Source organism: Pimephales promelas, chromosome 15 (genome assembly GCF_988280905.1).
Source record: "Pimephales promelas chromosome 15, fPimPro1.hap1.1, whole genome shotgun sequence".
Taxonomy (NCBI): Eukaryota; Metazoa; Chordata; class Actinopteri; order Cypriniformes; family Leuciscidae; genus Pimephales; species Pimephales promelas.
Genome location: NC_142783.1, coordinates 19788281 through 19798879, shown reverse-complemented (window position 1 = coordinate 19798879; position 10599 = coordinate 19788281). Strand labels below are relative to the sequence as shown.

The following is a 10599-nucleotide window of genomic DNA, read 5'->3' as shown; positions in this document are numbered from 1 at the left end:
CATCTCTTAAAATGTTAAAGGGATCACCCAAAAATGAAAATTCAATCATTGTTTACTCACCCTCAAATTGTTCCAAACCTCTATGTGTGTTTATTTGTTCTGCTGTACACAAAGAAAGATATTTGCAAGACTGTTTTAATTAAACAGATCTCAATCCCCATTGACTTCCATAGGAAAAAATACACAGTGGATTGAGATCTTTTTGATTAAAACATTCTTCCAAATATCTTCCTTTGTGTTCAGCAGAACAAATAAACACATAGGTTTGGAACAATCTGAGGGTGAGTAAATGATGAAAGAATTTTCATTTTTGGGTGAACTAACCCTTTAAGCTAGGCCTACATTGTTAGGTTATGTTTATGTTAGATAATGCCTAGAATATCATTATCGTTCTCACAACAACATCAAAAAATAACAACGGGGGATTTGTGTAAAAGGCTGTGTTAAAAAAGAAAATAAATCATGGAACACCAAAGTGTAGCCTAATTTGTAGAAATTGTCCATTCGTCGGCACTGACTGTACCATGACTCTTGCTGACTCATGCACGCGCTCGTAAAGCACACGTCTTTTACGTGAGCATGCACGAGTTCTACTTCCTGATCACGCTGTCATATGACTCCGTCTGTTCATCCGCTCTCCGCGTAGATCTGTTTACACATAGACAGTTTAGTTTAATTAAGAAAAATAACAATAATGTCTACATTAGTAGCTAATCGACCCGTGGATCTGAACGGCCCTGAAGCAGCGGCTCGCCAGCACGCGCAAGCCGTAGTCAGAAACTACATCTCCCAGCCCAGACTGAGTGAGTGACATTTACATTTCATTCATACAGCTAACAGCAGCAACACATCTGGCGTTTCTCTCTCTCGTCTAGTTCTCTGCACTGCTTTTTAATCTGAATTGGATTTGATCAGAGGTTAACACCGCCAGGACGGAGCTGATCTACCGCTGGTGTTGTCAATGTCAGATTTGAGTCAATAGAGCACTGCTATCGTGCTAAAAGTAGCTAGAGCTGTTTATAGGTCATCGCTCATCACTTTTAATTTATTTAATTTATTTATTTTTGCCAATTTTAAAGGCCATTGTGTAAATAAACAAATTAAAGGTGTTATGTAAGCTCATTGTTATAAGAAAGTGCATAACCTTTGGTGTCTTTGAAAGTCTAAGCGTAAACATGCTAGCTAACCAAGCAGGGCTAAATCGTGATATTTATTGGCAGAACGGTTTGTCTTATATGGAATCTTCATCCAAAACTACAATAAACCGTACCTTTATGTCACAGATTGCTTAGAGGTGGTATTTAACGTTAACTGTGCTAGATGCAACGTTAAGTGTTTTAAGGCTCCATCTATTGAGTGGCTTATTAAGCTTTATTAGATTAATACTGATAGTATGACTGAATTTATATAAATATGCAGTGTAGGTCTGTATTTAGTGATGGGAACGGACGTTTTTATGAATTTGTTTTCGATTCTCACGCAGTATGTAATGCAATAAGAGAGACAGATGGAGGGATGATCCCTCTCATGTGACAAGATCACGTGACACCCAGCTGAGCTGGTGAATAAAGAGCAATGAGGAACCTTCAGCTCCACACAAATCATGTGACTTGGTTTGTAACAGAAAAAGTTGCAAATATTTTTTTTTTTATTATTTAAAATCTTGTTACTGAGTGGATGGTAACATAATATTTTAATTCAAATGCTGCAGTGAGAGCTTTCTTCTCTGCATTTTCATGGTCATCTGGAATATTCCATATTTTGCCAGGTCGCAGAATAGTGTTTTTCATAATGATTCTGTTTGGAAGTTAAGTTAAGATATACATCAGAAAGTGTTTTTTTGCCGGACTCTTAATTTTACAGTGGGATACTGTTACAGATCCATCTCTGAATCTGCTGATGCTGTTTTATTCTATTATGAAGTGCTTTTCATTCCTTTCCATCATGTATATTTATATTTTATTTTTAACCATTTTTTCCATTTTTTGTCAAGGGTTTTTTTGTTGTCAAGTAGTTTGCTTAGTCAGCCGCCACCTAATAGCACATCGCAAATCGTTTAAAACCCTATGAAAAGCACAGTTTCCCTGCTGTGTTGACATATTTCCTATTAAGTTTGAATGTGACATTAAAGGGTTCACCTGTTTTCCTATTTGGTGGTAGGTGGTTTTAACACTGACTGGTTTAGCATTCTCATTCTTGAGTGTTTGGGCACTTTGTCCCATGAATGAGTCATCAACATTTTTAGTGTGACCTCTCAGACTGTAAATTTTAAATCTTAATATATGCTAAAAGTGTATTTTTTCAATGTTTAGACGTTCACTGGATACAGATGGCTGATCTGAATTATAATTTTAATGTTATGTAGTGCAGTGCAACATGTATATTTGTTTGGTCAGTTTTGAACCTGGCATTTGCAATGAAATGAAAAAAAAAAAAAAACAGTGAAATGCAATAGATGGTCAAATAGAGGAAGCAGCCTATAATATATTTTTGTATTCCAGTTACAAAATAGTGAATTTTCCACTCCTGTCTTTGTTGTTCACAAAATTTGGTCTTGCTAAGATTAAAAAAAAAAAAAAAAAAAAAGAAGTCTCTCATGCACCAAGGCTGCATTTATTTGATAAAAAATACAGCCAAACAGTTTGGAATATTATTAAAATTTATAGCAACACTTTTCTATTTGAATATATGTTAAAATGTAATTTATTATATCTGAATTTTCAGCATCATTACTCCAGTCTTCAGTGTCACATGATCCTTCAGAAATCATTATAATATGCTGATTTGCTGCTCAAGAAACATTTCTTAATATTATTAATGTTGAAAATGATTGTCCTGATTAATATTTTTGTTTTTTAAATTCATAAATAGCTTTAAAAATATAGCTTCAAATTGCCATTGAGATTTTTTTCGTGTTCTCGTGATTTAGTCTTGCTTAAAAATTGCAGAGGAAGTGTACATTTCTCTTATGGGGAAGTAGGCATGAGCCAAACATTCAGGCTGAGAAGATCTGAACAGTGAAGTTTTTTTCCTATTCTATCTCTTGTATATGTGTAGATTTGTCGTTGTTTGTTTTTTTTTTCTCTCTTATAAATAATACCCTATATTTCGTTCTCTCAATTTTTCTCAAAACCTCGAAATATCCTGCATTCAACCTGCTGAAACATCAGATGACTCTGCACAGTCATAATGCGTTACCGGCATCTCTTCAATAACATAATTTGACTCTTGTGTATGATGTTTCAGCAGTTGAGTAGTTAATTTTGTTTACCCCTTTAATGGAGAACCTTACAAAAATTACCGGTCGTCTGGCATCTTTCTCTCATTTTTTCCCCCTTCATGTGTATTATCAGTGTAAATCTCATTAATTTAGACCTCGCTAAACACACTGTCTCACAGGGGCGCACAGGTAGCGTGTTATATTTTTTCTAAAAGTGTCAAAGGAAAGCTCAGGCTGAAAGCCTCTTAGCAAACCAGGAAGAAAATAAATGACTTAATGGAAGAATTGAAGCCTTCCCTTCTGAAAGCCAAAGAAGCTGCATGTGTAAAGACCCCCGATCTGATCCCCCCCCCCCCCCCAGCATACTGTTAAAAACAGCCTCTCTAATGTAGGCATGCCAGATAGCAGCACCATTTTGTGCCTCATCAGTGGCAGAGTGCATGCTGATAGTGGGCTGTGATTGAAGGCAATGAAGACTGATGGGAAGGCAAACACATAGATCTGTACATGAGTCCCGGCAACGCCTGATATGCCGTCACAGTCAAGAGGCCGTGGCCGTCAGCGCAGGTCTGATTGGCCCTGCTTTGTCCTTAGAAATTGCTCAAAAACACAGTGAAAAGACCTTCAAGTTTAAAACTTTTAAATCTCAAATTTAAAAAAAACCAAAATTGAGGCCATTGAAAGGGAGAAGCTGCCGGAAAGTATTTTGCCATTTTGTTACCAAATGTTTGGTATGTAGAGAATTTTTTTTTTTTTCACGTATTTTTCTGTTTCTCATCATTTTCGTCGTCGGCTAGTGCGTTTAAATACTTTATTAGCATTCTTATGCCCAGTCAAATTTCGAAGATGCCTGAAGAAACAAACAAACAAAGTAAACGTACAGTGCATTCATCTTTTCTGTGGAAGTAAAGGCCTTTTTTGTCTTAATCACGTCATTTGCAACAAAAGCAATTAACCCAGACTGTCTGTTCGCTTTGTTTTAATACTGAATAGACGTTTAAATGTGCTGAAAAGACATTCAGCACGGTAATGGTATTTCTGTGAAGAAACAATTACCCGTAATGACATGGTTATAAACAAATCTTTCAGATGTCACAGCCCTCCTTTATTTTATCCACTGTTTCCTGTTGCTAATCCTTTTGTCCGCCTGTAATTAATCAATTGTCGTGACAGTGAAAAAGAAAGCCCGTGGTGGGCGTTCGACTTCATCTTGCCATCAAAGAAAAGTAAATGAAAGACAAGTATAGAACAGTCAACTTTCAAAAATAGTATCCAAGTATATAAAATTATGGACCACTTAAATTGAATGGAAAAAAAAAAATCCTTTTATTCCATTATGCACGTCACATACAGTATGACACACTATTTTTCTTTACAGAACTTTGGTTCTATCTTAAATGCAGATTATTATTATTTTTTTGTTGTTCTTGTGTGTTTATGAAAAAATGTTTACTAAGTATGTCTATTTATGTATATTAAATGTATAATTTATTTGAATTTATATATTTTTGTTTACATTTTGTGGATAATTATTTATATGAAATATTTACATAAAAATGACTACTAAAGTCTTCTAATTGTCGTCGTCTTATGCATTTTTAAATATGCATTTTACATAAATATGCGTTTTATTGCACAGTGTACATGTTCATAAAATAATAGGCTAGCTGTCTAAATGCGCTATTAACCCGAGAACTTTTGCTTACAGTTTTATGTATCTTTGTTATAAAATATGGAGATTCTGAGATAATAAAAAGTTTCTTGATTTAAAATATCTTGTCTTGTTTCCAACACCAAAGTAACTTGAGTACGCCATTCATATCGACTCTAATATGATATGTGACAAACAAGTGTAAACTTGGCTTGTCATACTGGGGGCCCGCTATGGACTTTTGTTATAGATCTGTTGCTAGGCAGCGTATGAGTGAAAAAACCCGCCTATCCCTGCAAATCACTCTCAAACTGTTGCAGTAGCATTACGGCTGTTTCGATCTATTGTAACTGCACCACTTTGCAACCTCTCCTCGAGAGGCAGTGGGGTTAACCAGCTGTCTCAGTTTAGCTGTCACCCCTTCAGTCTGCATCCCGCCAGGAAACACACACAGATTACAGCTCTTCCCACCGTTAAACCCCCCCCAACCCTCATACACGCACACGCAGTCCTCTGATTACACACGACCCAATCAGTGCATGTGTGTGTGGGGAGTCCTCCGTTACAGCCTCTGCTTCTACCTGTGGGGTTAAAAGCATTCCTGTTTGATGGGGGTGTCATCACTGTGGAGGTCTTTGTTAGGACAGATGAACAGCCACGATTGTGTGTGTGCCTGTCTTTATCAGACTGTCTGTGTGTTCCATGCAGGTCTTGCTTTTGTTTATTTTTGTAGGGGACTTTTTTTGTTTGGTAGTTTTTGATAGCATGTCAAGTTAATTCCTTTTCTCGTCGCATTTAATCCTGATGTCATCGTCACGTTATTCCAAACATTGTAACTTAAGACGGACTCTTCGCATCTCTTAAATGGCACTTAAAGAGGGCTTTACATTATTATTTTGGTAGCACTTTGCAATAAGGTTTCATTTGTTAGCATTAGTTAACTACATTAATGTTAATCTTTTACTTTTATCTGTTAACATTATGAACCAGAACTAACAATTGTAATTAATGTTAACAAAACGAATGTTTTGCTGATTGTTAGTTAATATTAGTTATGGAGCCTTATAGTAGAGTGTTACCACTATTTTGAACTGAATATTCATGCTCTGTTTTGCCAAAACATGGCAAATTTTGATTTATCTTGCATTTTACATTATAATTTATTTATTTTTTTTGTAATTGAACATTTTCAATACTTAATATAATTTTATTTTTATTTTTATAATTTTTTTTGGGGGGGGGGGTTTTCTCCATTTTTTTTAATTTTTTTTTTTTCATTTATTAACTTTTCTGTTCACAATGACATACAATGTTATGCCTGGGAAGGTTCATATTTAATTACTTGGCACTTATGGGTTATTCAAAAAGGCTACAATCATGTGTTTGTGCATTAAATCCTTAAATCATGAAGGCCCCCCAAACAATATCCTTAGTTTGTCATTAATATTTTATACATTGGAAATGATCATCCTTCATTTTTTTGATTTTGCTCAATTTATTTTGATACGTGGTCTAAATCCGAAAACTGCCCTTTTGAGTGTACTGCACATTGTGCTGTCAGTGCCATAATTGGATTCCCTCTGTTATAGCATTGAAGTCCTAGAGAATACCATCAAGGTCCCCTGTGAGCTCTGATTCACTGTCTTTCACATGTCTATCTATTGGTCATCCAACGTTTCTCTTTCATTTTCTTCAAGAAACATTTTATTGTTCCCGGAGTTTTTACATTTGTTCAGCGTGTTTCTGAATAGGCATAACATTGAGTTTAGAATCCGCAGCTATTATATGTCTTTACAGGACTGCAGCCGCAATTATTGTCGCAATTATTATTTATTTTCACAGAAATGTGCTAATGTGTGTTTAATCAAAAGCACAGTACGTACGTTTTTTTGCCATTTATGTTGGTGGCGACGGGTCTTGTCCGTACGTGCAGAATAGCTGCGTAATTTGTAGTGTTTTGGCAGGTGGTTTGTTTAATTCTACCATTGAACCTTTTTTTTTCTCACTTATACAGTTTAAACAGTCTATTCATTGTTCTCTCAGTCAGAAAAAAGAGGTGTCATATCAAACTATTAGTCATTTCAGTCTCCAAATGATGAATATGAGCTATAAAGCCATTGCCAACATTGCAGGTCTGCAACAAAATCCACTGTCAGTCGCTGATTTCCGATTTTGTGTCCACAATTTAAATTTCCTAAATGCACGAATTAGATTTCTTAGAATTTCTTTAGAAAAAATGAAATAGTTTCTGTCTTGTCAGTCTACATTTTAAAAAGTTGAATGGATACCACTGTCCCCCCCGACAGGATCAGTCTTTTTCAGTTACGGTATCAAAGACGCCCAGTGTCTCCGTATTCATTATCAAATCTTAATATGCGGGCCTTACGGGGTAAGTTTAGCGGGTGTCATGGCGGAATTGTGTGAGGCTTGTTTGTCTGTTTAATGACAGTTGCATTTGTGTCCATCTGATCCCAAACATGGGGCAATTAGCGCACTCTTTTATAGCGTCTTATGGGAAACCACCATGTGGATGCTCTGCAAAAAAAGAAAAAGAAGAAATGCAGGAGGATGTGCGTGAATGAGGGAAGCCTGGCACCTTTGCCTGCGCTTTTGTATCGTTAATTCAGTTCCAGCGCAACGCTAGCGGCCGGCCCAAAAAACGCCTGTCCCACCATGCGCCCCCTCCCTCTCCGTCAGCGCTTCTCTTTCACAGCAGAAATGGAAATGTGTTGGAATGCTCCATGCCTCCTTTCAGCACCACTTGAATGGGCCCTTTAGTATTTCACACCAAGGTGTCCTTCAGGGCGCGGGGTCAGGCTACCAAAACAGCTTCTACCGCCGGATTAGAACCAATTAACATCTCGGCACACAATAGGGCCTGGCAGCTCCGCAGGCCTCACGTTGACCCGCGCTGGTGTTGCATGCCTAGCCCTCGGACCGGCGCACTCAAACTCAAGTGTCCTGGGAGGGGTGGGGAAAGTTTTTCAAGCCTAATGGGAAATGTTGCTACTTCACACCATGTGAATGTATAGCCATTTTTTAATCTTTATTTTACAAGGCCTCTTATGCGGCACTGAGTCCTCTGTGTGTGGAGTTGAAGTGGGCCGCCATCTTCATCACAGAGCTGGACGGCGATTGGCTCATGGATCGGCAGGGTTGTTTCATCGCCCTATGTTTCTTTTTTATTAAGCAATTCGTCTTGCTTAATTATGATCCGATTTTCCTACTCTGTGTATTTGTTTTGTACAGCCCGTTTTGTGTCTTTCCCCCGCCCGAGAGTATTTAGATATAACAAATTAACATGTTTGCTTCCGTTGTTTGGCTAAAAAATAGCTGCGTCCTGCTTTGGCAGTGCAGATTAGCACCTGCGTGTCTTAATTTAGCGTTCGTCTAATGTTGTGCACAATATCAGAGCATATCATGAGCTTTGTTTGAGTAAAGATTTCATCTCCTCACTATTTTCCATTAGCAGTTTGCGTTGCGTTCGAGAGACTTTTAAGGGGTTGATGTACAATTATAAGGCCGCAATTTTCCAGCCTCGTAATTATGATCACCTCTCAGTAAATAGACATGCATCTCCTTTGAAACATATGGGCAATTTGTAGGGTAAGTGTAGCTATTAAATCCATTTTATAAGCACCTCCCTGTGAAGCACATACTGCAATTTGTCTGGGCTGAGGCAAAAAGGACGGAGGGAAGGAAAAGCCATAATGTCTTGAAAAATGATGGAATTTGCAGGAAGCCTGCATTTTAGTGTGTTCGCGAATTTGCCGAACGCATCTGTTTTTGTTTGTTGAGAGAGCGCGAATATTCAGTGTTGATTTGACTACTGTTTTTCTTTCACCGTAATAACTGCAATTATGAGACTAATCATTTATTTAGGGAAGACGTCTCGCTCTGGGAATCACAATAATGGGAGCTTAAGTCTTTCACCTGTGCCTCTAATATCTTTTTTTGTGAGATTTCTTGTTTTATTAGACATATTTAAAAAAAAAACATTTTGTATAATAGGATTTTGGATAACCATATTAAAATAAAAATTATTTCATTTCAATGTAAGTAAATTAAAGTTGCAAGTAACCGTTTTATTGGAGTGCGAGTTTTGCAAAAGTCAGGTGGCGCAACCAGGAAGTCGGTGCAACTGCAATGAAATAAAAAACTTACTTTAGCCAAGTAGGCCTAAGTAATAGATTGTGCTAAGATTGTCTATTATTATTATAATTATTATTATTGTTCTAAAATGTTAGTTTTAAATTAGGCGTTTTACATTTATTAATAATTATAATTCGATATTTTTTTAATAGATGCCACTATCAAGTAAAGAAAAATCTGTCACACTTTTTTTTATACTGGGTGTTGCACATTACAATGATCTGGCTGCAAAAGTATATTTTGCAAAAAGAAAAGAGGTCATGAATCTTGTTTAGTAGGTATTAGTGTTCAATTAAAGTTGCTATGAATTTAATTTTTTGATATTTGATGAATACATTTTTGATATTTTAATTTAAAGTTCTAAACTGACTTAAGCTGATTATTTTTTGGCGTCAATATAAAACATGACTGACTCTCTTTGTTGTTATACAATCACCTTCAATTACATATAATCTCTTCCACTGTAGCCTATTCCAGTTCCTACATTATGAATGCGATTTATTCAACATTCCATCTATATATGTATAATATGTATTTGTATATATATGTGTGTGTGTGTATGTAATTAGTAATGACAGTGAATATGCTGAATCCTGAAATTTTCTTACTTTCAATTCATTGTCAGAAGGCACAAGTGATATTCATCAGCTGGTGAAACCATTTAATTTTTTTATTTAAACCCAACAAATAATAGGTCAAAGTGAACAAATGTCTAGATTGTGAACAGTTATTGTATTTAATGCATTTACTGGTATGCGTGTATGATCATCTTTTTGTCTTTAAGTAATATCGGATGCTAAATATACTAAATACCTGGCCACTAGAGTGCAATAATTATAAATTAATATGCATAAAACACACAACCACAAAATAAGTATGTGTAAGCACTGTAGACACTCTAAGGGTTACATTGCTAAGATTTCACTATAAAATTTCACTATAAAATATATATTTATAAATATTTGGTTTTACCACCTGACCAAAAAAAAAGTCTATTTAAAAAAAAAATTAATTTAAACACTGAAATGTTTTAACAATTAAAACTTGTTTAAACGCATTGTTCCTGACTTAAAAATATGCATTACATCAATTTTGAAAATATTTTTTTTATAGAAAATACCACAGGGCATAAGAGAGGAAACCGCAACAGACGTCTGTCATTTGGTAACTGCATTTTTAATTTTTTTTTTTTTATGAAAACAAAGATGGAACACAAATGTAAGCCATAAAGAAAAGTAACTGAAAAGGGATACCACAACAAAAAGGATGGAACCACATTGCCCTCTTTTACTGTTCCATTTCTCCTCAGCTAGTAAGGAAAGTCACGATGTGCAGGTGTGTGTGTGGGAAACGGCAACTGTGCATTGACAAATGATTCTGCTTTCTGAAGCCCTAATTAGTGGCATAGTGTCTGCTCCCCGTGGGGCTGCTGTGCTGGGCGTTAGAGATGGTCCATTCTTATTTCCTACTGCCTTTGATATCAGACCGCAGTCTGATGGCGTACACAAAACCGACACACTGGGGCGTGATGGACGACCCAGAGAAGACAAAGCGGACTCTTCTCCATCTAGCAAGC

General features: G+C 36.3%; 1 protein-coding gene across 1 annotated transcript in view; it reads left to right on the top strand.

Annotated features, from left to right (window-relative positions):
- The first annotated feature begins 585 nt into the window (after positions 1 to 585).
- atp6v1b2a (ATPase H+ transporting V1 subunit B2a) overlaps positions 586 to 10599 on the top strand; it is a 29513-nt gene continuing 19499 nt past the window's right edge. Inside the window, exon 1 of the mRNA XM_039669961.2 lies at positions 586 to 803. Coding sequence (XP_039525895.1) covers positions 695 to 803 — 109 coding nt within the window. The 5' untranslated portion in view covers positions 586 to 694. The remainder of the gene's footprint in view (positions 804 to 10599) is intronic.